Source organism: Sapajus apella, unplaced genomic scaffold (genome assembly GCF_009761245.1).
Source record: "Sapajus apella isolate SASKATOON/1434 unplaced genomic scaffold, GSC_monkey_1.0 scaffold127, whole genome shotgun sequence".
Lineage (NCBI taxonomy): Eukaryota > Metazoa > Chordata > Mammalia > Primates > Cebidae > Sapajus > Sapajus apella.
This window is the reverse complement of record NW_022437067.1, coordinates 2,310,012-2,337,310: the sequence shown is the minus strand read 5'-3', so window position 1 is coordinate 2,337,310 and position 27,299 is coordinate 2,310,012. Positions and strand designations below refer to the sequence as shown.

The following is a 27,299-nucleotide window of genomic DNA, read 5'->3' as shown; positions in this document are numbered from 1 at the left end:
TTCCTGGGACACAGGAGGGCTGGCGGGGCTTCCTGGGACACAGGAGGCTGACAGGGGCTTCCTGGGACAGAGGGGACCAGTCCTTCTCTCACCATGCCAGCCCAGGTCTGACTGCCTCTTCCGCCTGCAGGTCCCAGGAGGAGACGGCTGGGAGGAGAGACTGGGAAGACGTGGAGCCTGACTCCAGCCCTGGGGACACTGCAAAGGGATCCCAAAAAGCCCTACTGAATCCCTGAGTCCTCTAAACCACTGGCCAGCCTGAGCCCTGTAAGGCACAGCTGTGCCACCCCCTGGTTCTCAGCACACGATCAGGGGCCACTGCCCCTGTTCCAATGCTCCAGCGTGTGGGCAGACTGACCACAGCCAGGCAAGCTTGCGGGGACCACACACGGGGGCTTAGTCCCCCAGACCACAGCACTCAACACAGGGTGGCCCCAACATAGGGTGGCCACACACAGGAGGCCTGGCCCTATGGGTGACACCCCCATGGACACCGAGAAAGGAAAACTGTCCAGACCCCAGGCACAATTAGTGTCTAAAGAATATCTTAGTTTACAGTGTTATTACTCAGCTATTTCCTTTATATAATTCTTTATAGATAATCACATATTAGTTTACAAAATTAGTGCCTGAAGTGTAACTTACTGCTTACATATAGCTAGTTTACATAATCTGACAATAGTTATATCTACTTAGCTCTGTATAATCTTCCTATATAATCACACAGGTATCGTAGTTGGAACCGTACCGACACATTTAGTGCTGATTTATAGAATCCTTCCATACAACCGTATAGTAGTTTGTACTAGGAGGAATGCCTGGAGCAGTCACAGAACAGACGCAGTACATGGGAGAACAGCCAGACCAGGACGAGAACCAGAGACCCAGGCGGTGGCGCCCCTGCCTGAAAGGGCAAACGCCGTATGGCAGGCCTGGAGCAGGAGCTTCTCCTCCTGATAAAGGAGTTGTAGCACCTTGCATCCAGTTCCTGTGGAAAGTCGGCCTCAGGCCTGAGATCCTGGAAGTAACCGAGGGAGAAGAACCCCCCTGGTGTGACCAGTCGCGGCGGCTGTGCACCCTGTCAGTCTTTTCTCGCTTCTGTGCTGGCTCAAATCATCCTCCCATAAATATCTTAGAGAAGAGCACACGTCTGTCAGCTCCCATTGCACTGGCTTACAGCATCCTTCTATTAGAAACCCTTTGAAGCCTCCCGCCCCCAGATATGAAGTGCTGCACACGACACCTGCTGCACACAGCCCACCTCTGCCTCGGTCACCTAATGGGGGTGGACCCCTTTTCTGTACACGACCCTCCACTACTGCGCACGGCACGGCCACCTACTGCGCACGGCCCACCTCTCTGCCCAGGTGACATAACGGGGTGGCCCCCTCGCTTGCTACTCACGTGATTACATGTGCCCAATTACTAAACCTACAGATGATGACCTCACTCACGACCCTGCCCCCTGCTTGTACCGAATAAATACAGATGCTTCTGGGCATTTGGGGCTCTCGCTGATCTCCGCTCCAGGTGGCATGGCCCTGAGTCCAGATGCTCTTTACCAGTTCTTCAGTGTCCTGTCTCCTTACTTCTCAGATCCTGCACCTCAGCACAGCATAAGGGACACCCCACGACCCTGTGGGGCCAACAGCCCTACAGGTCCCGGCCCCCAGCACCCTGGGTATGACCCTGGAAAACGTGCGGCCACCATGTCCTTTGCCTGGGCTCAGATTCACTGTGAAAATCCAGGTCCTAGAGAAATAACTTTAATGTGTTTAAAAACCTCAACCCCGAGCTCTCGCTGCCGGCCCTGCAGGCCCCTCCCTCCGGCCGGCCTCCTCTCAGAAGTCGGGACACTCCTGGACCCTCAGGGTCCTTCCTGTCCCACGTGGGGGTGGGAAGGGCATGGGAGGAGACCTCATATTGTTCCGAATAATCGCAGGGTGGGGCATGGCCAAGGTCCTGGCAAAGAGGGGGAACCTGGGAGCAGAATCCTGAGATGCCCCGGTGCCCGTCAGTCAGGGTGGAGTTGCCCCGTGGGTGCAGCAGGGAGGTGGTGGGACCCAGCAGCTGAGAGGGGCTCGGCCAGCCCATGGGACTAGGCTGGGCTCCCTGGGACGCGGCACAGCTCCCTTGAGCTTGCCTGGGGGTGTCCCTCGGGGCACATGTGATCTTCCTTCCGTGAAGTGTCCAGAGCCGGGCACCACAGCCACAGGGTCGCGGGAAGCCCCAGGGAACATGCAGGGTCCTTGGGACAAGCCCTGCACACTCTCGGGAGCCAGGCGCGGCCACTTGCTGATCTGGGGACAGGCTGGGCTGCCGCCGGCTGGCCTCGCCCGGGCTACACGTCCGTCTCCACCCGCAGACGCTCCATCCTGCGGACGTTGCCCTCCACGGCCACACGGCTGGTGATGCAGCGGGCAAAGTCCTGGGGGAACCAGCCCGTCTCTCCGTCCCGGAGCCTCTCACCATAGAACCACCCTGAAGCCGGATGGGGGTGGGAGGGAGGTGAGAGGAGGGCCACGGTCCCCCGCCCTCTGAGCTGCTGGGCCTGAGCAGCCCAGGGTCAGGCTTCTCCTGGAACTCACCACCCGCTCCTGCCTCGGAGCACACAGCCACTGAGGCCTTGCTCTCGGTCACTGGGTCCCCGGCCCCTGCTCGGGTGCTCGCCACAGGGAAGGGTGCGGGCTGAGCACACCCCACACAGCCCCGCCCTGTGTGAGCTGTGCCTGGCTGCGCGGGGATCCCCTAGGAGGGCAGAGACACCTCCTCCTCCCCACGTGGGACACACTGACCATGAACCTGCTTTTGATTTTGGGCCTCAGGGATGTGGAAGTGCTCCCTTTGAGGAGGCCCTCGAGGGAGGGTGAGGCAGGCTGAACACGTAGCCACCCTGCAGCCCGGCATGCTCTGGACCTCACCCGGCTGGACGCTCGCCCATCTGTGCCCACTGCCCAAGCCCCGCCCTCACCGTCTTCCTCCTGAAGAACCAGCACCACGTCTGCCTGCTGCAGCGTGACCTCATCCGCCTGCTTCGCAAAGAAGGCCTTGGTGATCTCCACCTGGGGCAGGTCTGGGTAGGGCAGCGGCCGTCACAGGACTGTCAGCAGGCACGGGCCAGGCTCCACTCCCCGACAGCCTCCGGCAGACACGTGCCCTGGGGCCGGGGCGCCCCCGACTGGCGGACCCCAGCACACGGCCAGGCGCCAGGCTCCCATGGGCCGTGGCAGAAGACCAGCCCTGCGGGCCCAGCCTGCACTCACCTCCCTTCTTGGCAGGGCCTTGCCACCGTCTCTCACTGTGCGTGAGTGCCACAATCCACCGCGCCCGGTCACTCCTGGGGGCCAGAGACAGCATGAGCCAGGCCTCAGGCCAATCCTGCCCTCTCATGTTGACTCCTGACAGCCACCCAAGGGGGTGGCAAGAAGATGTGTGGCGGGGGTGAGCAGACTGTCAGGCAGGCTAACCCCAGTCACCCCAGCCCACCCCAGGTGGCAGAATTGGGCAGCAGCCACACCTCCAGACCTCAGCCTGCTGGACCCAAGGTCACTCCGTGTCCTGGCACTGGGCCCCAGCTCCCTGCCCGTTGCTGGGACGGACGAAGCACCCTCATCAGTAAACAGGGCCCAGGGCTGTCCTCAGCCAAGAGGAACTTGGGGGGAATATGGGGCCTGACACACCCGCATGCCTGCCTTCCACAGGGGGTCCCAGAGCCCCCAACCATGCCCACTCCCATCCTGAGCGCTGGGACCACTCTGCCATCCACATTGGACCCCACTGGGCGCGCTGCACCCAGCACCACTGCTGTCCGCCTGCGGCTGTGTCCTCAGGGCTCTCCTGCCACGGGGCCTTGGCAAGGCTCTGCCTCTGCTGAGCAACCTCATGGCCCCCCCACCCCCCACCTTGTTCTCACTCCTGGTGGCCTCCATCCCCTCCTGGAAACATAAACTCCAAGGCCACAGAGCTGTTTCTGTTCTATGGCTCTACACTGGCACCGACAGCAGGGCTGGGTGCACGGTGGGCGCTCGGAGCCAGCCTCGGAAAAGCAAGGTGGGGAGGATGAACCGGTCCCCGTGGAGCTGGGTGCCCGTGGCCTGGGAGCTGCCCTCCCGGGAGCCCCTTACGCGGAGTCGGAGGAGAGCAGGAGCTGCTCCTGACGGCCCTCGCTGTTGCGAAGCAGTGTCACCCGGAAGGGGTGGGGCACGGAGGAGCTGCGGTTGCCACCCCCGGGCAGGGGGAGCTCCGATGGCTCTATCTTCTCCACCTGGACGTGGTCTATCTGGGCGTAGTCCTGGACCACATAGCTCTCTTCGCTGTGGGGACATGGGCAGTCGGTCAGTGGGACGGTCCCACCTGGCTCCTGCCCGGTGCCTGCCTGGCTCCCATCCAGGTCCCACCCAGTTCCCCTGCAGTGGGGAGGCAGCCACGGCTGGCCTCCAGGAGTTCCCCCAAACCATGGAACAGAGGCCACAGCTTTTGAGTCCTCCTCGTGGCTCGGACAGGCAGACCTAGGTCTGCAGAGAAGGCCAGAGGCTGCACAGTGGGCGTCACCTGACCCTTACGTCTAGTATGTGCCGAGTGGAAGCCACGCCCCGGCTCTGAGGTCAGAGGGGCTCAGGGCTGGCTCCCCCACGTTCCTTTCCCAGGGCCAGCGGCCCAGTGTCCGCAGAGCAGGGCTTCCCACCCTCCTGCCCCACGCCCACCTCTTCTTCTTGGTCACAACCAGGACATCGTTGAACAGGAACAGGTAGCACGTGGGCCGGCTGGCGAGTTTTCGGAAAAGTCCGGTTTCCTCCATCAAGGACAGCTCCCCTCGCTTCAGCAGCCACCGCGAGGCGGAGATCAGGGGGAGGGACTGGGAGGGCAGAGCCAGGACAAGCAGGTCCCCAGGGAGTAAAGGACGCACAGCACCCAGTGGGACTGACTCCTGCCTCTGGACTGGGTGACCAGCTGGCTGCCCCGGTTTGGGGCTGGACAGAGGAAAGGGGCACAATGTGTCCAGGCCTCAAATCAAGGTGCGCCTCGTCCTGGACCTGACCCTGCCCGACAGCCCAGGGCTGCGTGACCATGGAACCTTCCACCCAAGCCAGGACTCGAAGGCCAGTGCTGGGGAATCTCCACGCGCACCTCACCCCTCCATGGCGATTACACAGACGCTGGGCTTCTTGGGCCCTGACGGAGGGCTGGCAGAGGCAGGTTCCCCTCCGCAACAGCCACGCTCCACGTATGGGCCTTTCTCAGATCCTGAGCCAGGGGCAATGGGGTGGCAGTGCAGGGATGGGCAGTGTGGGGGTGGCAGTGCAGGGATGGGCAGTGTGGGGGTGGGCAGTGCGGGGATTGGCAGTGTGGGAGTAGGCAGCGTGTGGGCACCACAGGTGGGCAGTGTTGGGGGTAGGGAGCGTGGGGATGATGGGGGTGGGGATGTGGGGGTGATGGGGATGTGGGGGTGATGGGGTGATGGGGAGTGTGGGGGTGATGGGGAGTGTGGGGGTGATGGGTGGGCATCGCGGTGGGTGGTGGCAGCACAGGGTGGTGGGGGGTGCAGTGAGGGAAGGAGGAGCCTGCCCACCTGCCCACCAGCCCGACTCCTCAGCCACTATTGACACCTCCCCCAAGCTGCTCCCAGCGGCACTGTCTTCTCTGCCTGTGCCCACTATAGGCTCAGAGCCCCCAGCGCCCCCGGCTCCAGGCTTCTGCTGCCACCCTCCCTCCTGGACGGGCCTGCTCTCCCTGCTCCCACACCTGTCTCAAAGACCAGCTTCAAGACCATGTGGGGGTAAGAGGCCCAGTCAGGGGTTGGCCAAGTCTGGGAGGGGGTCGTTGCTCTGGTGGGGCAGGTGTTGTGCCCCAGACTCAAGAGCATCAGGGAGACAAGCGTGAGGCCCGCACGGCTGTGGGCTGGGTAACGGGTGGGAAGTCACTGCCCTGACGTCTGCTCCTGATCCACCCCGGGAGCCCCCTCCCCCAGCTGGGATCCCCTGCATCCTTACTCAGTTGTCCACAGCCCTGAGCGAGGGTGGCCCATAGCATGTCACCCACTCCATGCTCCACCTCTGAAGGGCACCCACTAGGTGGGGCACCAGGACAGGAGGCCCATGTGGGCACACCTTGCCGGACGGTCCCTGGGCTGTCTCCCGGCAACAGACCACAGGGCCAGTGTGTGGGATGGAGGGGGGGCTCTGGAGGCAGAGGTCCGAGCCCTGCCTGTTTGTGGCAGGGATTAGGGCTGCCTGGGCCTGGGATGGAAACATTTCACCCTACCCAGAATCCAAGGCTCACTGGGAAACGTGAGATCTGGGCCAGCCCTGGAATCACCTTGTCCCCTCCCCTGCATCCTCAGGCCCTGCCCAGCCCCCGAGGGGACAGCAAAGAGCCCTGTCCCCAGGTAAGCGCGCTGACTGTGCCACTCCTGTCGGCCCCTCAGCTTTGTCACTGACGGACTGGGGTCTGCCCTTTGCCCATGCAGTCCTGGGGATGGGGCAAGGGCCACAGAGGCCCACCCAGTGGAGTTGGGGAGGGGTACACCAAGGATATTCCCAGATGGGGAAACTGAGGCTGGGAGAGGCCAAAGGCACCAGTCCTAGGAGGCCCAGCCCCCAGGCCTCATGAGCACAGGCACCTACTCTCCAGCCCTCAGGCTCAGAGGTGTGACCTGACCTCACATGCAGGCCAGCAGGGAGGGCTGAGCGGGAGCTGGTCTGAGTGGCCTGAGGTCCGGGGCCACCTACCTTGACCTTGGTGAAATCCAGCTGTGTGTGCAGTGTGTACATCTGCTCCATGCGCTCCATCCTGTGGGCCCCCTCATTGCACTGCCTCACCAGCTGCAGGGCAGGGCCCGTGTGAGAGGCTGGTGCTGCTGGGCCCTGGACCCCTGCCCAGCAGCACCTGGCTGCCCACAGTGGCTGCACTGGACCAGCCATGCCATGGGCACATCAACTGTGTGACATCCCCCCGTCCCCCACTCTGGGCCTCGGTTTTCCTGCCAGCGCTGTGAAAGGCTTGGGATGGATACTCGGAGGACTCTCCCTGCCCTGGACGGTGCGGGGAGCCAGCTCTATGACACTGGGTGAAGTAGGGTGGGGTGGGGTGGGGGCAGGGTTGGGGTACGGGACTCTGGTGGGGCTGGGGCCAGGCCCCATCTCACCTTGCTGATGGCCTTCAGTGCGCGGCTGGCGGCCTTGTACCTCTCGGAGTGGCCCTGGGTCTTGAGGCAGAGCGTCTGTACAGGACAGCAGACATGGGGCAGAGAGTCCCCCCTGGCATCCCAGCTGTGGAGCTCCCATCAACACCAGACCCTGGGTGGGGCGGTCAAGAGCTGGCCTCCCAAGGGCTCCCGCAGGGTCCCACTGCACGTACAGTCCCCGACGGCCTCAGTGCCACCTGGAGCTCTGCCAGGTCAGGCCAGGTTGAGTGGGAACAGGAGCTAGCATCCCCACCCGGAACCCACCCCTTCCCATCCTTGGCCATCTACATTCAACGTGGGGAATCGGCAGTGGAGGCCCCCGGCAGCCCCATTTCTGCACATCCCTGGGACCCCCGGGAGTTTGGGATTCTGTCTGGCTCGGGCAGCCCTGCCGTATGAGGAGCTGTGTGCGTGCCGGCAGCATGCATGTGTGTGAATATGGGTGTGTACTGTGTGTGCACATGTGTACGTACATGTGTGTGAATATGGGTGTGTACTGTGTGCATGCAGGCAGCATGCATGTGTGTGAATATGGGTGTGCACTGTGTGCACATGTGTATCTGCATGCTGTGAATATGGGTGTGTACTGTATGTGCACATGTGTACCTGCATGTGAACATGGGTGTCTACTGTGTGCGCATGTGTATCTGCATGTGTCAATATGGGTGTGTACTGTGTGTGGAGGCAGCATCCATGTGTGTGAATATGGGTGTGTACTGTGTGCACGTGTACCTGCACGTGTGTGAATACAGGTGTGCACTGTGCGTGCAGGCAGCATTCATGCGTGTAAACTGTGTGTGCATGTGTACCTGCACGCCTGTGAATGTGTGTGTACTGTGTGCATGTGTACCTGCAAGTGTGAATATGGGTGTGTACTGTGTGCACATGTGTACCTGCATGTGTGTGAATATGCGTGTGTACTGTTTGCACAAGTGTACCTGTATGTGTGTACATTTGTGTATGTGCATGCACTGGGTGCATGTGTGCAGTGCCAGTGTATGCATGTATGCAAATGTGTGTGCACTGTGCACACAGGGGCATGCACGCATACATGCAATGCATGTGTACATGTGCATATATGTATATGAATGCATGTGCATTGTATATACACATGTGTGCATGTGTCCACGTTTCACCCTTGTGTACCCTCTGCCCTGCAGGCTGGCATCCCACACATGCAGCCCATGCTGGAGAGCCCCTCTCTGCATCCACAGAATGGGGAGAGTAGGTGACTGGGACACCCACAGAGCTACCACGTCTAGAAGGACTGGTGGGGTGGGGTCTGGGTGATGCCAGTTCCAGCTTGTCAGTGTGCCTGAAGCTCATGAACCACTGAGTAAGTGAACAAAAATCTTCCAGGCGCTGGAACAGCTCCCGGCACTGAGCGCTGTTGGCGGTGACCAGAATTGTCGTGGTTATTAATGCTGTTGTATGGTGACAACTCTTCAAATATGATAGGCCAGGCAGGGAGGAGAAGGTCACAAGAAGGTCATGCTCCGTCGGAGGGAGGCTCTGGCAGTAGGACCCGGAAGGTGTGCCCAGCCCCAGCCCCAGGCCGTGAACTCACATCCGTCAGGAGGGGCAGCCGGGTTACCCGCTGCATGGGCAGGATCAGGAAGGAGAGCATGGGCAGGCCCCCGCACGCCGGCCGCCTCTCAATCTCTCTCAGGACCTCTCGGAAGGTGGCGTTGCTGCTTCTGCAAGAGGGCAAGGTTGTTCTTCCAGGCTCTGCACGGCCGGCCCGTACCAAAATCAGGCGGGGCCTGCAGAAGGCGGGCTGGGAGCAGGAGGGCGCTTGAGACCTCGGGCGCTCCACTCACGTCAGCTTCTGCAGCGTGCGCTGCTGGTAGACCTCGTTGGAGCAGTAGGCGACGTAGGGGTGGAAGTGCCTCTCGGCGTGCTCCTCCAGGATGTCGCTGATGTCCTCCACCAGCACCTGGGCCTTGTGCCGCTGCTCCAGGTCCTCGAAGAACCTGAAGATGAGGAGGGGCGGGAGGGGTGAGGAGGGCGCCACAGGGCTGGCAGTCGGGCCCCATGTGTGCACACATACAGACGTGCATATGCACGCACAGTCAAGACACACACATGTACACGGCAGGAGCCGAGCTCAGGTCCCAGAGGCAGCATGTGGCAGGCACTCAGGGAGGGAAGCAGGACAGCAGGGAGGGCAGATGGGAAGCGGCCAGAGAGCCCCCGCCACGATCCCATGCACCGGTGTCATCCCTCTGTTGTCTAGCGGCAGCCCCAGCGACTGTCCCCAGAGGTGGGCCCGTTTGGACCTCCTGTCCTGGTGCTCTGTCCAGTTGGTGCCCTTTGCCCTTTCAAGCTCCTTCCAGCTAAAAGGCACCCGCTATGGCACCAGCCGGCCCCTGGGAAGAAACTCAGGAGCGGACGCTCAGGGACAGGCGCAAGAGCCCAGCCTCCAGGTCACACAGAGGGGCAATACCTCCAAGGATGAGTCCCAAATCCCAGCAGCTCTGCCAGCCAGGCTCCCAGCTGGGCTCATGAACTGCCTGTTTGCTTTTACCAGGTCCCCCACCTGTTCTGAGCAGGGGCAGATGTGGGCTCTTGGTGGACTCCCTGGAGGTGACTACGAGCCCCTGACCTCCTCTGTGACCCAGGCCTTGGCTTAGGGTGACTGGGACGAAGGGAGTTAACACTTGGTCAGAGCTGGGCCAGGGCTGCCAGGTTCTGCTCCTATGGGCAGCCAGAGCCACTAAGGCCGGACTTAGCTGGACCCACAATGGCTACCCAGTGTGCAAGGTGGTGGCCGGAGCCTCATCCTTCCTGCAGACCCTCAGAGCACCCAACCTGAGATCATATCCATGTCTCCAGGCCGCGGGCATGGGAGGTCCTCCCACCCCAAGAGCTCTGTCCTTCTGAGGACTCCCTTGCCCAGCTTGGAGGTCAGCGGGGTCCCTCCTCCCACTGCTCACTGGGCCCGACTGGGCCTTCCACCCACGTAGGAGCCATGATTCCTGTAGGGAGAGCATCTGGGGAGCCACTTGCCCTTGGGAAGCCCCAGCAGATGGAGCAGCGGCCCCGTGGACGAGGACCCAGGAGGGCATGGGAGGTCCCGGCCACCGGATGAGCAGGGCCGAGACACGCGTGTGTGCCAGGCCAGCCAGCAGCTCACATGGCAACTGCAGGTTCTGAGAAGGGGCTGGGAGAGCCGGCCACCTGCTGCTGACCCCAAATAGCGATGATTCCCCAGAGAGTTCACTGTGAACGCCAGGAGGTCCTGCAGCCCAGATCAGGGAGGAGGCCGGAGTTTCCCGCCCTGGGGCAGCAATCTAAAGCCCCAGGGAGGTCAGAGGCAAACACGCAGCCGCCTGACACAGAGGGGACCCTGCTCCGAAGACACACAGCCTGCATGGCTGGGGACAGAGCTGGGGGATGGGCAGCCACTGTCCCAGACCCCTCCCCTTCTCCAACCCCGTCCCACGCTGAGTCAGAGATTGGGCATTTCCCACAGCTGGTCCCTGGAGCTCTACAGGAAGCCCCTGCCTCCATGAATAAGGTGGCTTCCTGCCCACCCTCAGGGTCCCCAAATTCTGCAAGGGCACCCCACAGGGAGCAGATGGGTGGGACTTGCCAGGGGCGGGGCTGATATAAGAATGAGCCAGCAGCCACCGCTGTCTGGGCCACCACGTACCAGGCACTACAGGCCCCTAATCATCTTCCGGCATCGCCCAAGCCCATGAGGTGGCCAGAGGCACCGCCCCTCCGGTTAACACTGAGGCCGAGGCTCAGAGGACTGGATGATGCCCCAGCGTCCTCCTGCATCTAGGGGCAGCACACTGTGTAGACCACACACAGCCCTGCCCAGGCACACACACCCGTGCACATACACCCCTGCCCACACAACCTACACAATACACCCCTGCCCACACACCCATGCACACACACACCCATGAACATACACCCCTGCCCATGCACCCGTGCACACACCTGTTCATGCACACACCTGTTCATGCACACACCCATGCCCACGCATACCCATGCACACACACTCATGCACACACACCTTTGCACACACCCCTGCCCAGGCACACACATCATGCACACGCATCCCTGTCCACGCATACACACCCATGCACACACACCAGGGTGCCGGATGCTCCCAAGCCACTCTCCAGGCACACACACCCGTGCACACACACCCCTGCCCACACACACCTATGCAATACACCCCTGCTCACACACCCATGCACACACCTGTCCATGCACACACATACCCATGAACATACACCCCTGCCCACGCACACACCCATGCCCACGCATACCCATGCACACACACCTATGCACACACACCTTTGCACACACCCCTGCCCAGGCACACACCATGCACACGTATCGCTGTCCACACATACACACCCATGCACACACACCAGGGTGCCAGATGCTCCCAAGCCACTCTCTAGGCACACACACCTGTGGACACACCCATGCACACATGCACACCTGTGCACACACACCCGTGCTGGGCTGTAGCTGCATCAGCTGCATTTCCAGATTCTCTTCCAGCTCCAGGCCCTGCAACCAGAGCCCAGGTCCAGCCACCGGACACCTTTGGGCGGAACATGACCCAGGGCTGCAACTCGAGGCTTCCTGACTACGGGTGAGCAGCTGTGGGCACCACTGCCTGGGTCACGTGGCCCTCTGTGCCTGGGTGTCCTGGTGAATGGCGCTTGGCAGTGTGGCAGGGCTGCAGCCCGGAGAAGTGCTCCACGTCTTACGAGCAACCAGGATGCCACAGCCTAGCGCTCAGCCCGGCCCTGGGTCCAGGTCTCTGTGGCCTCGAGGACCCTCAGAGGTCATCACGCTCCATGGGAGCCAGCAGCTGCCCCAAACCGTCCCCATCAAGGTGCAGCCCAGGCTCCCCAGGTCCTGCTGACGCCGCTGTGGTGCCCATGGTGGGGGGCACCTTCCTGGCAGAGGCCCCTGTGAAGGCTGTGGCGAGGCCTTACCTCTGACTGGCACTCAACACGTCCAGGATGTTGGAGAAGAGGTGGTGATGCTCCATCTGGGTCATGGTCGCCCGCAGCTCCTGGGACTGCAGGAACTCTGTCACCAGGACGCTCAGGCTGTGTTGGTAGGAGAACTCGGACGTGAGGATCTCAAACATGGCCTGCGGAGAGGGGCCTGGGTGAGCCCCACAGTGACGCTGGATGCGGGCATGCCTCAGGGACTGATGCTCAGAACAGGACTTGGCCCAGGTGGCAGGGGTAGGTGGGGACAGGAGCTTCAGACAGACCCCTGGATGGGCCTGTCAGGACAGCCAGCCTGGGGATGCCAGGCTGACCTCCCTGCGTGCCCCTGGCTGGGTGCCTTATGAGCTGCATGAAGCTGGGCAATGAACCCCGTCCTCATTGGAAAAGAGGGTGATGGCAGCCGCTGGACTCTGAGGATTCACCCGGTGTCACGAAGAGGCTCCATCAGGGCATAGCATGAGTGGAGGCACAGCCAGGCCTGTGCGAGGCATTGGTCATCATGACAGGGCCTGGAGCTGGAGGTGGCCACAGAGGGATGGCTGGTGGCGCCACCTGGCTGCTACCCCTTCCCGGGTGTGGTGTGGCCCAGGCTGTGGTGGGGCAGCCCTCCCGCCCGGGGCCCTCACCTCCTGCCTCTTGCGCTCCTCAGTGGAGAGCTGCTCCAGGATGCCCAACTCCATCACCTGGGGGGACACAGGCCCAGGAGCTCCAGGTCACATGTCCTGGAAGCCTGTGCCAAAATCTCCCTTCTGTCCTCCTCCTGATGGACCTCCTGATAGACAGCTTGTGGGCAGACACCCACAGCCACCCCGCTGGGCTCGGTAAAGTCCGCCCTGGAGCCGACCTATCCCTGCCGCCTTCCTCTCTGCGGAGCCCTCCTAGGGGATGCCGATGAGCAGGCCCAACCCCTCCAAAGAGCCCCAGAGCAGCCCAGAAAAGAACACGGGTCATCCAGAGGGAAAGGCCGGAGGGTCTCGTCCCAAAGACCTTCCCAGCAGATGGAGATGCAGAGCCCGCCCAGCGAGAGAGTGTGGAGGGCAGGACTGTGGCCCAGACCCCACCTGGGCGAGGTGCCAGTGAAGGTATGGGTGACGCTGTGCCCACCCGGCTCCCTCCTCCTCAGGGGCCACAGCTGGCGGGTCACCTTGGCAGGAGCGTGGTTCCCTTGGCAGAGCGTGTCAGGCACAGCGGGCTGCCACACTGCCCAGGGATCCCCTCTGCAGGACCTGGGTCACCCTGCTTCGTGCTCTGCTCCTCACTGGGCTGGGCAGAAAGGCCGCCAACAGCACCTTGTCCAAGGGTGAGTCCTCGTCCCCCAAGCCCGTTCCTCCTTCCCACGAGGGGCCGGAATCTCTGCAGTTACCAGGGTGCAGTGCTGGACCTCACCCCAGACAGAGGGAGACCACACATGCCCAGCTCCAAAGGGGAGTAAGCCTGTACTTCCAGACCTTTCTGTCTGTGGGGAGGCTGCTCCTGGCCTGCCCTCACCCCACGCTGGGTCTGCCCTGGCCGGGGTCCCGGGGCACGCAGCGCCTTGGAGCGTGGTGGGCGGTTGCAGTGCCAGCCCCTCCAGATGGCAAACAAGGGGCCCCATTGTACTGCAGGTGGGGGCCTGCCCTCCCTGATGCCCGCCGTGCCCACAGCCACATGGTCCCCTCCCTAGGCCCTCAAGGCGGGGGTCATGTGCAGTCCACCTGGGGCAGGAGCAGCCACTCCCACAAGCACGGGGACTGCTCTGGGCCATGCTCTCCACTGAGACCCTGCAGGGTGGGGACGAGCCCCCATTTTCAGATGTGAAAAGTTAAGGGGTGGCTTGGCCCTGCCCCTAGCTCCAAGCCCCGGCTACTCCCATCCCAGCTGTCTCTTCATGCGGATCCTCCACCCTCTCCTGGGAAGGAACTCCTGGTGCCTGCAGCTCCCTGCAGGGGAGTCTGAGCAGGGCCGCCCCTCACACGCATGATGGCAGAGGGCAAACTCGCATGCCCGGTGGCACACCCTCCCGTGACCGCTCCAGGTGCTGAGCCAGCCCCACATGGGTAGGGCAATGCCGGGCATAGGAGGGAGATGGGAGACCCATAGGTCCGCTGCACACAGCCGAGGGGCTCCTGCGAGGGCTGCCCACCGTCCCTCGGAGAACTGGGCTGCTGCTGGGGACCAGCCACCTGGGCTCGGGGAAGGAGCAGCGGCATGGGGGAGGGGCTGTGGCTTCTGCCTGCCTCCATGGGGCGGCCTCACCACCCTCCAGCGCTACCTCCGGGAGCTGGCTCCAGGTGACCTGGGCGGGCCGGTAGCTCTTGACCACAATGGTGGCGTCCGCCTTCCGGCCTCCCTCGGGGCTGGAGGGCTCATCGAGGATGTCGTCATCAGACTCCTGGCTGGTGTTCAGGCCCCGCTCCTGGACCTCCTGGTAGAACTGGGGGTCTGGAGAGAGAAGCGGGGATTGGAAAAGGCTGGGCCTCCCTGGAACCCGCAGGCTGAGCTCTCCCCAAGGCCTCCTCGGAGCCCGTGATGGGATCGGGCAGGACAGGACCTCCCGCTCAGGTCCTCTAAGGCCCACAGGCTCCACAGCTATGAGGGAGAGGGAGGCTCTGGGTGGGGGCCACCTAAGGTGCTGGGCGGGAAGGTGCTGGGCGCCAGTCCTGAGACCTCTCCCACGCCACAAGCCCCTCCTGAAATGGGCCGGACCCGGCTCAGGTGCCTCCACACCAGCCTTACCCCGAGACTCGGGGTATCACTGCTGCTCTCCTGGGCATGGTTTTCCCTGAGATTTCTGTAGAGGAGGCCTCAGTGTCCCCTCCTGGGCCCATGCCTGTCCACAAAGCTCCTGGGGGCTGGAGAGGGCCACTGTGCCTTGGGGCCTCTGGACAAAGGCCAGGCCTGGAGCTGGGCACTTGAGGCCCTAGTCCCCCAGGCCTCTGACCTCTTCACACCCCGGGCACTTTGACCCCGGCAGCAGGCACCTCCCTATGTCAGCCTCTCGTGGGGTGCTCTCATGTCCCACCAGCTGGCTGAGTGGGCACTACCCCACCCCAGCTGGAGGCCCCAACACAGGGCTCCCCTCCAGCCTCGGATTCCAAACAGAGGCCGTGGTGTGGGCCTGGCGCCCTCGGATGTGGCCTTGGTCCCCCACACTGCCACTGCAGGCCGAGCCCAGCACATATATGGGTGTTCAGGGCAAGTCTGGGGTCTCTGTCTGTGCCCTGCCCTTCAGATCACATAGAGTCCAGGGGAACTTTCTAGACCTTTCCAGACTCATCAGGGCTGCATGGTCAGACCAGCCACTGGGACCTCAGGACCTCAGCCTCTGGAAGGACCCCATCAAGCTGCTTTGGTCATCCCGAGACACCGAACTGAGGCCCACCTGACCCCCCGGATGTCCCAGCGAGACCAGCTTCGACTGGAGCCCCTCCCGGTCCGCGGTTCCTCCCAAAGCCACTCACCGTCCTTGAAGGAGCCCTTGTGTCCGCGTTTCCGCCCTAGCGTCTTCTGCACAAAAGAGACACAGAAACCGCAGCCGTCAGCCAGGGCAGGTGTGGCTCACCATAACACTGCACCCCAGCCCCGCCTGAGCCCAGGCCCACCGCGACGCTGCACCCCAGCCCTGCCTGAGCCCGGGCCCACTGCGACGCTGCACCCCAGCCCCACCTGAGCCCGGGCCTACCAGCTAAAGAGAGCCCAGGGACCTCACGGCTCCATGTTTGAAGCTGTGCCTGACGGGAGGGGCCCCGACAGGCACACAAAAGGTGCACAATAAATGCCAACTCCACACGGCCTCAGGGCCGCCTGTCTAAGCAAAGGCCAGGACAGGTGGAAGGCTCAGAGCAGGCAGGACACATGGCTGAGGGCGGTCAGGTCCAGGAGGGCTGCTTGGAGGAGGAGGAAGAGTTGAACTCATCGTGAGGGGATGCTCAGGAGTTTCAAGCAGGCCTGGAGGGAACCCGTGGCAGGGCAGGTGTGGGTGGGAGAGGGCGGTGGAGGAACAGTGGGGCAGCACACAGGCCCCTGGGGACCAGGACCAGGTGGGGCAGGTGAGCAGGGACTGGTGGGTCAGTGTCCAGCCCCAAGCAAGGGCCTGGGGGCCGCAGCAGAAGGCTGGGATGGCAGAAGCGATGAGAAGGGCTGGGTTTCTGGGAAGCCCCCGTGCTCAGGTGCCTGGCTCAGAGCCCACCCTCCTTGGCTGGGACACCACACTTGCCAGCCGTCCAGGTGCGCTGGTTCCCAGGAGAGGGGCTGATTTGTTGGAACAAGTTGGGGCATGAAAACTCCCCTTTCTGGTTGGGAACATGCAGCGCTCCCAAATGCACCTGGCCTGGCACACTCAGCCCTGTGCCCCGCACCCTCCTCAAGCGCTCCCCCGGTCCCCTTCCGTCTCCCCCACCCCCACCCCGTTCTCTCCTTTCTGCCTCTGCCCTAACTCTCCTTGCATCACAGCCCTGCCTGCACCCAGGCCCACCAGTTAACGAGACCAAGCAGGGTGGCCAGAGTCCCAGTCCTGGCCGTGTGGGTGTCCAGGTGCCATGCAGCTCTCCCTGAACACGGCTTCCACCTCCAAGGCTGCCTGAAAGCAAGGTCTGGCCCCCAGCCATAGGGAACGGTGACTCGGAGGATGAGGGATGCTGGGCTCAGGAGCCCCAGGTGGCTGTTCCGTCCCCTGGGCTCTAGTGGCACATGCAGCAGGCTACACTCTGCCCAGAGAAGGGTCTGCCGCCACCATGCCCCAGACCTAGAGCCACCGCCAGCAGGCAGGGAAGCAGGGCTCCGTGTACAGAGGCAACATGCAGACTTCTCCTGAACCCCCGGCCGCCACTGAGTGGCTGCCCCACTGAGTCACTGCCCGGAGCTGCCAGAGCAGATGGAGCCAGGCCAGTTACTGCAGCAAGGCCACCCTGGACCCCGCCATCCAGGCAGGCTAGCTCCCAGGCAGGGCTCGGAAGCAGGGGCTGGGCCCTTCCAGGGCCCTGCCATCCACCAAGGCTGGGAGCAGGGACACCAGAGTCCAGGAGCCTGGGTAGAAGCCTCGACCTTTCTGAGCCTCTGCTGCCTCCTCTGCGAGGTGGGATCTTCACACTCATAGACTGGGCTGAACTGGAATAAACCAGTCGAGAGCCCTCATGCAGCAGGTGCTTACTAATGGCAGCCGCCGTGATGCAGACGACAGTGGTGTACCGGTCAGGCCACCCCTCTGCCTAGCAGCCCTTCCCCTGGTCCATGAGGGCAGGCCCCTACCTTGTGTCTGGCCGTGCTCCGAGTGGCAGGCTGGCCGGGCTCCTCGGCCAGAGCCTGCAGCTTCGGGCTTAGCTGGATGGCGTCCCCCTGGCCACCTGGCTTCCCCAGGCCCTTCATGGCCGCCCGGTAGGATTGGTTCCGTAGGTTCCGCCTCAGCATGCCCCGGGGGTCCATGTCCACGTCCATGTCATCCAAGGAGAAGCTGGCAGCTGGGAGGAGCGGGGGGTTCCGCCGAGCAGCCTCCCCGCTGAGCACAGCTGCCCCGAAGCTCTGGTGGCGGGCTGGGGTCTTTGACTTGCTGGTCACGGCCAGGCCCTTGGGGATCAGCTGCTGGGTGCCCAGCTTCAGGGCCGCTGGGCTCTCTGTGCTCAGGACAATGGGCCGTGGCTCCTCGTGCCCTGGGAGCTGAGGCTCTGGGGGTGCCGGGGCCTCGGGCTGGAAGGCGGCATTGTCCCTGACGCGCAGGGAGCCACGGACCATCGGGAGCCCAGAGGCTGGGTTCCCACTGGCATCGAGCCGGAGCTCCGAGTGGAAGCGGTATTCCAGGAGCTTCTCCTCCAAGGAGCTGTCTGAGTGCCACTGGGACATGCTGGGCAGCTGCCAGGACCTGGTGGATGGACAGAAGTGAGGGTCTCATGAGGCTGCTCTCCGCAGTCCCCTTGGGTGTCCACCCCCTTGCTCCTTGGCAGACACCTGGATGGGGCCCCTGGACAGCTCCCAGGACAAACTGTGCAAGGACAGAGGCACAGCCAGGAACAGAGCGGGTCAGCAGCACGGCCGGCCCTCACTGCCAGGAGCCAGCCACGTCTGAGGCTGCAGGCTGGGCATGGGACGGGATTGGACAGGTGCTGGTTCTCAAAGCTCTGAGGGACCAGGTGGGCGCAGCCTGCGGGGAGAGGCTGGACCTGGGAGGCTGGGAGGCCACACTGACGGGCGGGACGCGCTGAGGACATGTTCCTGAGCCGGGAGGCAGGTGGGGCCACTCAGGCACATGGCCCTGGAGCCCTGCAGACCAGGGCTGGAATCCTGGCTCACACCTGCAGCCACGCAGCCTCCTGAACCACGTCCTTGTGGTGAACACGAGGGCGAGAGCGCTGCACCGTGGGGCTTCCCGAGGCCGGCATCAGTGGCCACAGCCTCTGCCTCCACTGGCGGAGGGGTCAGGCAAACGACCCAGGCCTGTGATTCCCCTTTCCCTCAGCCACGTGGTGACGTGACTGTGTCGGACTGTCCATGGAACCCTTCCACACACCAAGCAACGTGCTTGCATTTTTCCACGTTTCTGAACTGGGCATGACAATTCCGGTCTCAGGAGCCTCATCAGGCACCGGCCCGAGTCAGGCACAACACCGGCCACCGGCGCCTCACCTGCATCACCCTGCGTGGGGTGGGGCTGCTCTGGACACATCGCCGTAGACCGACCACTCCACGCTCCGGCCCCGCCCCGCCATGCTGCTGCCCGTCCCTCCTGGCAGCTCAGGTCCCTGAGCCCATCTCTACCCCGATGTCCCCTTCATGGTCCGGGACTGGCAGCCCTGCACCCGACACTGCTGTTTCCTCCTTCCAGACCCAAGGCAGGGCTGCCCTCCTGCCCTGTGGGAAAGGCACGGTCCTGAGACTGGCTTTGGGACATGTGTCTCTGCCAGGGAGGAATTTGGAAAGCCAGCTCTCGACATGCCACTGGGCCTTCCCTGGCTGCCATGACTGGGCATGTGTGGTCAGGCAGAGCCCCGATGGCCTGGACCTCCGTGTGACTGATGTGCAGAGCCCCCAGCCAACCCGGCCTGCAGGAGCCAGGCCTGGAAGTCTGTTCCAGGCACTCTTGGCGCTGTGGTGGCTGCACGTCACCTCCTGAGTGACGGCGCACTGCTTGGCCACCGCGCTCAGGCCCACAGTGACCTTTCACGCCCCGGGCTGCTTGCAACCCTCCTGTGGGCGCTTACAAATCTCAGCACTGAGCAATGGGTTCTGCGGCTGCTCTCCCAGGCTCCTGGCGCTCCCCTCTGCTGCTCAGGGACTCCCACACGTGTTGGGGGCAGTCCTGACCAAGACACAAGGTCAGTGAGCAAGTGATGCTGCCTCTCTGTACCTCAGTTTTAAAACCTATAGAATGGGCACAATAAGAGCAAGGCCCACCTCCTGAAGGTTCTACGGGAAGCGTAGAGCACGCAAAGCGTGTAACAGGAGACGCGGCTGGCTGTGAGCACGCGTCCGTGTGGCGGTGAGCAAGGCCTTGCTGAATCAGAGAACAGCTCACGCTCCCTCCCTGTGCTTACGGAGCTTCGCAGGTTCAAAAGGTAACAACATGGAGGAAACTCACGGCTTCATTCTTTCCCTTTTTTAAAAAAATAAATAAAAACAGTAACAGCCATCACTCAGCACGCCCCTTATACACCCAGAACTTCACACACCTGAAAACGGCCAGAGTCCCTTGGGGGTGGAAGCCAATTTTTCTGTTGGGCAAACAAGGCTGAGTCACTCACTCAACGTGACTTCCTGCAGGAAGGCTGCCTAGACTTAGCCACACAATGACCCGAATTAGCACCTCTGGAGCACCCGAAGGGCAATCGGGTCGTCCCTCTGTCCCTGTTCAGCTGGGAGCCACCACACTCTCCCAGGACACAAGTTCTCTGATAAAACCATCACAGGAAGGCATGTGCGGCTGAGCCTCCCAGGCCTAGGGAGGGGCGGTCCCTGGAGCCCCGCAGCCTCCACATTCCTCAGGACATTCCGAATCACCGGCTGAGGACAGTGGCAGACACAACAGGCCTCCCCCAGGGCTGGTGTCCGTGACGCTGACCAAGGTCTGCACCATCCCAGGATCACCCCTCACAGTGTCGTGTCTGTGTTACAGGGGCCTGGCCAAGAAATCTGTTCTTTCAGGCTTCTGTGTGTCTACACGCCAAGCAGGGCGCACTCCCGGGTGGGTGGCCAGCGTGGGCAGCCTACGCTCCCGCAGTCCTTCATTCTAAGCGTGATTTCTTTCCCTGGAGAGCATTTTACGTGGTTGTAAAGGGCAGGTGGCACTCACATGCCCACATCATCCCCATGCCCCGTCTCCCATCAAACAAATGTCCCCAAGACCCCACAGCCCCTAAACACAGAGCACCCCACCTGCACTGTCCCCCTTCCAGCTCTCAGAGAGGCCCTCCTCCTCCCCATGGGGCCAGACTGGCCAGGCCTGACCGTCCCTGACCATGTCAGTGTCCTGGCCCTGGCCAGTAGCACTCCCTGGTTGGCAGCTGCTGTCCCAGGAGAGGTCAAAGTCTGTTCCACTGCTGGGAGGCGCCCAAGCGGGAGAGCCAGAGCCATCGCTGGGTGTGACCTCCGCTCCCAGCAAGGCAGCCACACCCACAGGCCTACAAGAGAGCCTAAGGGGTGTGGGCAGGGGCTCTGGAACCTGGAGCCCCCCCAGGAGCTGTGGCCCTGGCAGGCACCCGTGTACTTTGGCTTCTGGTTTTCAGTTTTACTAAAGAACTATTAAGACATGGACACCGTTTCAAAAGTCAACAAACACCAGACTCAGCATGACAGCCGGCGTCCCCTCCTCCACGCTGTCCTGATCCCCAGAGGGCACCGCTCCGGGCTCTTCAGTCTCTCCCAGAATGAGGCACAGCCGGCTCTGCAGGGCCCTTCCTCTGGGCATCCCTGCCTTCTCCCTGCCTCTTGGACGAGGACTCCATCGCGGCCGGCCCCATCATGCAATACCTGTGCCAGCACCAGGCGCTGAGCCCTGGGGCAGAGTAAGGCCTCGCCCATCTCTGGTTAATTATTTTCTCATTCCACCAGCCTGGTTTCCCCAGGTGATTTTTCCCCCAGTGCTCCGGCGTCTCCGCGTGCTTCTTAAGAACGTATTCCATACGTACGGCAGGCCAGCTCCATGTTTTTCCCAGACACCCCCCATCCTCCTTCCCCCGAGGGCCCGGTGCTCTGGGCCTCACCCTGGGGGGTCCCCAGGACCTCCTCTGCTGCTTCTGGGGCTGGAGGCTTGGCCCCGGGTCCCCTCTCACCCGCTCCAGGCCCTCACGTGAGGAAGCACATCCCCAGGCAGGCACTGTCCCAGGAAGCCACATGGGAGGCAGCTCTTGGACTACCTGAAAATGTCTCTTTCTTCCTCTCCCCTGACTGGTAACAAGGTGAGAGTTCTCACTGCAGACAGTTTTTCCCCAGAGTTGGGCACCCTCTTTTCGCGTCTTCAGACTTGCTGGGGAGGTGCCCCTGTTCCCTGATCTCTTCCTGTGTGTGGTTCTCCCTGGCCCCGCTGAGGGTCTGGGTACCTGCTGGACCTGGGAACTCTGGCAGTCATGCTGATGTACCTCTGTAGGGTCCGCGTTCGTTCACCGAGCCAGGCACCGGGTGGAACTCCCTGAGGGTCGCTCCTGTCTTTTGAGGCTGCACAGATTTTCGTATGTCTTCCACTCTGTCTTTTCAGGATACCCACTAATGAGCATTAAGCTCTGGCATTTCCTCCCAATTCCTTACCTTTTCGCCATTTTGCTCTCCTCCGTGGGAGGTTTTCCCCACCTGATCTCATCTGCTCTGGTCTTGTCATTTTCATTATCCTCAAAAAGCCCTCTGCTCTTCACTCCTGGCAGCCTGTTCTTGTTTTATGGGTGTGACATCTTCCATTACCGCAGAGAGGAAGGAGTGTTTTCTCCGGAGCGAGTTTCCTTCCTTCTGTGTGGCTGCTGGAGCCGCGCCCCCGCCATACGCTCCCTCCTGTCTCCACCTCTGCTGGCCTCTGTCTCTCAGGCACGAGGCTGTCCTCAAACATCTGCTGCTGGTGGCTGACTGCTTCTGCTTCTACTGTGGACAGAGACCCTATGCTGGTGGGAGGCCCAGGTGTCTGACCGGAAGGGCCCTTTGGTACCCCAGCCCCATGCCAGGTCCGTGTTCCGCAGCCTCTCCTGCAGCTGGCTGGTCTCTGCAGCGGTCTCCTTCCATTTCCTCATGGAGATGCTGGCCTGCGCCTGGTGCCTGCGGCCAGTGAAGGGGAGAGGCCGAGAGCTCAGACTCCTTTCAGCAGCTGGCCACGTCCAGCTACAGTGCCACAGAGACAGGTCAGACGCCCTGCGGCAGCCACACGGGCCGGTGGCAGGCCTGCTCCCCAGCAAAGGCAGCCTGGACGCGCTGGGCGGGGACCGCCGGGAAAGATCCTTCAGGCATGCACAGGGCAGAAGAAGCTGCAGGCTGGCTGGCTGGCTGGCTGTCCCCCGTCTCCCCATGTCTGTGAGCCCCCTTGGGGGACAGGGACAGTTTCATGTCCCCACAGACAGTCGGGCTGAATTCCCAAACTGAAGAGCAAATGCCTGCCCTGGCACTCGCTCTGCCCTGGTCTCCTTCCCTTGACACTGTGCCTTCCCAGACAGGCCCTGGTGTTCCATGCCAAGAACCAACTTGCAAGGGGCCTCCGCTCAAAGGGAGCAGACGCTGGGCCAGGACAGTCCCACACAGGCCTCCAGGCCCATCTGTGCCACTTTTTTTTATTTTTTATTTTTGAGAGGGAGTTTCGCTCTTGTTACCCAGGCTGGAGTGCAATGGCGCGATCTCGGCTCACCGCAACCTCCGCCTCCTGGGTTCAGGCAATTCTCCTGCCTCAGCCTCCTGAGTAGCTGGGATTACAGGCACGCGCCACCATGCCCAGCTGATTTTTTGTATTTTTAGTAGAGACGGGGTTTCACCATGTTGACCAGGATGGTCTCGATCTCTTGACCTCGTGATCCACCCGCCTCAGCCTCCCAAAGTGCTGGGATTACAGGCGTGAGCCACCGCACCCGGCTGTGCCACTTTTTGGGTGGCTTCCTGCTGCTTCTGCTCAGGGTGCACTGGAAAGGACCTCCTACGGCTGAGCCTTGGGACCCAGAGCTGTCTCTCTTCTCTTTACCACTAAATACCCCACCTGGTATCCCCCACACAGGTGACACGGGTCAGGTGGTTATGGGGCACGAGGGACTTGCCAGGAGATGGCAGGCAGCAGAGGTGAGCGGGTGGAGCCCGTGGTCTCCGGCCAGCCTCAGGGGCCCCCGCCCGGCCTGTCTGGTCCTGTGTGCACTCGGCCTTGGCTGGACTGTCGTATCTCAGACCCGGCCTTGAAGGGTAGGCTGCCCTGCAGCCCCGTTCTCGTCTTTCCGGGGAGATGTGCTTCCAGGAACTCCAGCGGGCACCAGCCCCATCCCTCCTGCTTACCCACAGCAGTACAGTCTCCCAGCCGGGGCCTGGGGCTCTAGGCACAGCTGCACTCACGGCCAGGACCCAACTGCCCCAAGTGTGCTGCCCCTCCAGTTGGGACACTGCACGGGCCTCCAGCTTCACGTGGTCCTCAGGCAGCTCTGTCCCTCCTACCCTGGCCTCTAGGTCTGGCTGACCCCACTCGGCCCAGTGTGGTGTGGCCTCTCCAGCACCTGTCCATCCAACCTCAGTGCAAGCAAACTCAAGCCACAATGACGCCCTTGTCCTCGGTAATTCTGCCCGGCCATGCTGTGGAATCAGTCACATCAGCAGGGGGAGGATTTGGTTTTGTAAGTCACGCAGCACACATCAGCCAGCTCCCTCTGCAAGGTGGTCAGGGGCTTGGCTCTGCGGCCTTCACTGGGGCAGTTCTGCCCCCCAGGAGACACTGCTGGTAGTCAGGAGTCCTGCCTACTGTGGGCGAGGCTGCTGGAAACACCTGTCACCTGGATCAAGGCCCCTAGGGCTGCAGGGGGGAAACCCTGGGCAGCTAAGGTGGGAGCCACCCTGCACGGTGGGGGCGAAGTGTGCCTGGGCCTCCGACCGGGACACAGCCGGCTTAGCCCAAAGTGCATTCCAGTCTGTCCCCAGCTCCAGCTCCGCTCTGAACGAGACGTGCTGAGGGTAACGCCTGCCACAAGCACCGAGGAAGGAGAACTGCGCAGACCTCACCCACAGTGAGTGCCTGAAGCATAACTCACTGCTTACTATATCTAGCTTACGTATATGATCATACTTAGTCCCATGTAATCTTTCTATATAATCACACAGGTATCGTAGTCGGAGCTGTACCGACACATTTAGTGCTGATTTATAGAATCCTTCCATACAACCGTATAGTAGTTTGTACTAGGAGGAATGCCCGGAGCAGTCACAGAACAGAAGCAGTACATAGGAGAACAGCCAGACCAGGACGAGAACCAAAGACCCAGGCGGTGGCGTCCCTGCCTGAACGGGCAAACGCCGTATGGCAGGCCTGGAGCAGGAGCCTCTCCTCTGATAAAGGAGTTGTAGCACCTTGCATCCAGTTCCTGTGGAAAATCGGCCTCAGGCCTGAGATCCTGGAAGTAACCGAGGGAGAAGAACCCCCCTGGTGTGACCAGTCGTGGCGGCTGTGCACCCTGTCAGTCTTTTCTCGCTTCTGTGCTGGCTCAAATCATCCTCCCATAAATATCTTAGAGAAGAGCACACGTCTGTCAGCTCCCACTGCACTGGCTTACAGCATCCTTCTATTAGAAACCCTTTGAAGCCTCCTGCCCCCAGGTAAGAAGTGCTGCCCACGACACCTGCTGCACACAGCCCACCTCTGCCTCGGTCACCTAATGGGGGTGGACCGCTTTTCTGTACACAACCCTCTACTACTGCGCATGGCCCACCTCTCTGCCCAGGTGACATAATGGGGTGGCCCCCTCGCTTGTGACTCAGGTGATTATGTATGCCTTATTACTAAGCCTGTAGATGATGACCTCACTCACGACCCTTTCCCCTGCTTGTACCGAATAAACCCAGATGCTTCTGAGCGTTCAGGGCCTCGTCTGTCCCTGCTCACAGGCAGCATGGCCCCCCGAGTCCAGCTGCTCTTCTCCAGTTCTCCAGGGTCCTGTCTCTTTAATTCTCAGATTCTGCACCTCAGCACAGCATAAGGGACACCCCACAACCCTGTAGGACCCACAGCCCTACAATGTGCCATAAGCCCAGGCCCTGTCCTGGCTCTGCTGCCACTCACAGGGTTCCCCCAAAGGGTGGGAATCAGAGCCTGCCTCTGACAGGTGCCCACGAGGGTGACAGGTCTCCTGCCACCCATTCACCTGCTGCGGGACAGACACACAGACCGTGCCCTCTGAATGCCCCATCACCCACTGTGTCTTCTGCTCCTCCCCAAACTTCTGGAAGGTGGGTATTTTCCCCGGCAGATAAGGAAACCAGATGCAGAGGGAATGTAGCCTGCCTGGGTGGGGCTGCCAGCCAGGCCCTGTCTTGACCGAGATGACTGACCCCAAACGGGGACCGGGGGAGTGGGGGTTCTGGCCTCGGCCAGGGAGTCACCAGAAATAAGGACACTGATCCACAGGACAGTCCCCTGAGCTAAGGACAGGAGCAGCCCAGATCCATCCGGAAACCAGAACTGAAACTCACACCGAGCTCTCAGGGAGCTCCTGCGCCTGGCTCACAACGTGGACACAGACAGCCGTCCTTAGGGTGGGGGGAGGGGACTCATGCTCCACACGTGGGCTGTGGGGACCCCGGGACCCCTCTTCTCACTGCTTCACCTCTGTGCCTCATGTGTAGGTGGAAAGTGCTTTGGTCCTGTGGGTCAGAGACGGCCTCTGGAGAGCCAGCGCCCTCAGGGAGGCTGCCCAGCAAGGGTTTCTCCCGAGTGACCAGCTGGGGGAGACCATCTCACCCTCCAGCTGACTTGGACCTGACTTCTTCCAGGGAGCCCCCAAGACGCTTCCCTTCCAGCAGGACCGGGGTGGGTGGGGGTGCCCAGCTTCGGCCTGGGCTCCTGCTCTGCACAGTGCCCTGCTTCTCACCCTGTTCCCCTCTGCAGGCTGTGGGCATGGCAGAGCAGGGACCGCGTCTGCCTGGCACACTTGTGGGTCAACATCTTCTAACTCCTTCACACACCTATTATTCCCATTTTACGGATCAGGAAACCGAGGCCGGAGAGCTGAATTCACTTGCTTTAGTTCACAAAGAGCCAGCATGTGAGCCTGGAAACCGCACAGCTGGGCACTACAGCATGGAGGGGTCAGGGCCCACAGCCACGGACGGCACCTGGACCCTCCTGCTGGTCCCAGCCAGGCCCTCATGCACCCCTAAGCCCCCATGTTCGGCAGTGTGCAGACCGGTCCCCTCAAAGACACAGGGAAGACTCAGGCCTTGACTCAGGTCAAGTGCAGAGGCCACCAAGCCCTGTCCTGGCTGCCCCTCCCTCGGTCCCCCCACGTCATGCTGAGCGCTGGGCTGAGGCCCCACAGTCACTCAGATCTCAAAAAGGAGCCTTGTTCCCATTTCACAGATAGAGAAACTGGCTGAGCGGCGAAGACCAGCCCGAGGCTCCCTAGTAGGTGGGACACACCCGGCGCCCCTCCCTGCCTCCCTTTTCAGGGGAGACAAAGCAGGTCCCTCCCTGTCACCGCCCACCAAGTCCACGGGGTGGGGGAAGGGCGTGTGGTTTTGGTTTGTCCTGGTGGGGGGTGTCTTCGTTCTTGGGGCTTTTCTGAACTCCGGGGGCCAAAGCAGGTTTGGGCGGCAGATTGTCAAGAGCTCCCGGAGGGTCGCTCCGCACCCCCCCGCCCCCCCCCCCCCACCCTCTTTCAAACTCTGGAGCTTCCAGAGTCCTCGGCCCTCGAGGGTGAGCCCAGGTTCCGGCTGCACGAAGTTGTCCTTTCGGAACAGGAAGCGGCCACTGGGGCTGAGAAGGGGGCGGCGAGCGGGCGGGCGGGGGGCGCTGGTGGGGGTCCGAGCAGCCCCGCCCCCCGCAGCCGTGGAGGGTCGCGAAGCTGCGGCGGATCCCGGGGCGGGGCCGGCGGGAAAAGCAGAGGGAGGAGAGACGCCCCGGGTTCCCGGCGCCTCCCCCAGACGTAGCTCCGTCCCCGGCTCCCCCATACTTAGCCGCGTCCCCCCGCTCCCCCGTCCCCGGCTCCCCCAGACTTAGCCCCGTC

The 27,299-nt window shown here is 62.1% G+C and overlaps 1 protein-coding gene and 1 long non-coding RNA gene across 3 annotated transcripts in view; one reads left to right on the top strand and one right to left on the bottom strand.

Moving 5' to 3' along the window:
* Positions 1-1,746: 1,746 nt before the first annotated feature.
* The window catches only part of ARHGEF16 (Rho guanine nucleotide exchange factor 16), a 25,877-nt gene continuing 324 nt past the window's right edge, over positions 1,747-27,299 (bottom strand). The window contains exons 1-15 of one of the 2 annotated variants that reach the window (XM_032262199.1): positions 19,540-19,593; positions 17,404-18,010; positions 15,618-15,663; positions 14,429-14,598; positions 12,804-12,860; positions 12,154-12,314; positions 9,004-9,156; positions 8,751-8,880; positions 7,145-7,219; positions 6,729-6,821; positions 4,704-4,855; positions 4,125-4,313; positions 3,264-3,337; positions 2,972-3,073; positions 1,747-2,481 (exon numbers count right to left, since the gene is read on the bottom strand). In XM_032262199.1, coding sequence (XP_032118090.1) covers positions 2,342-2,481; positions 2,972-3,073; positions 3,264-3,337; positions 4,125-4,313; positions 4,704-4,855; positions 6,729-6,821; positions 7,145-7,219; positions 8,751-8,880; positions 9,004-9,156; positions 12,154-12,314; positions 12,804-12,860; positions 14,429-14,598; positions 15,618-15,663; positions 17,404-17,991 — 2,130 coding nt within the window. In that variant the 5' untranslated portion in view covers positions 17,992-18,010; positions 19,540-19,593 and the 3' untranslated portion in view covers positions 1,747-2,341. Of the gene's footprint in view, positions 2,482-2,971; positions 3,074-3,263; positions 3,338-4,124; positions 4,314-4,703; positions 4,856-6,728; positions 6,822-7,144; positions 7,220-8,750; positions 8,881-9,003; positions 9,157-12,153; positions 12,315-12,803; positions 12,861-14,428; positions 14,599-15,617; positions 15,664-17,403; positions 18,011-19,539; positions 19,594-27,299 lie in introns of those variants that run through there. The other variant, XM_032262197.1, reaches the window with a different exon arrangement.
* On the top strand, positions 5,665-8,757 carry LOC116539335. Its single transcript, XR_004264004.1, has 3 exons — positions 5,665-5,776; positions 6,341-6,385; positions 8,344-8,757. It is a non-coding gene; the product is annotated as an uncharacterized LOC116539335 (long non-coding RNA).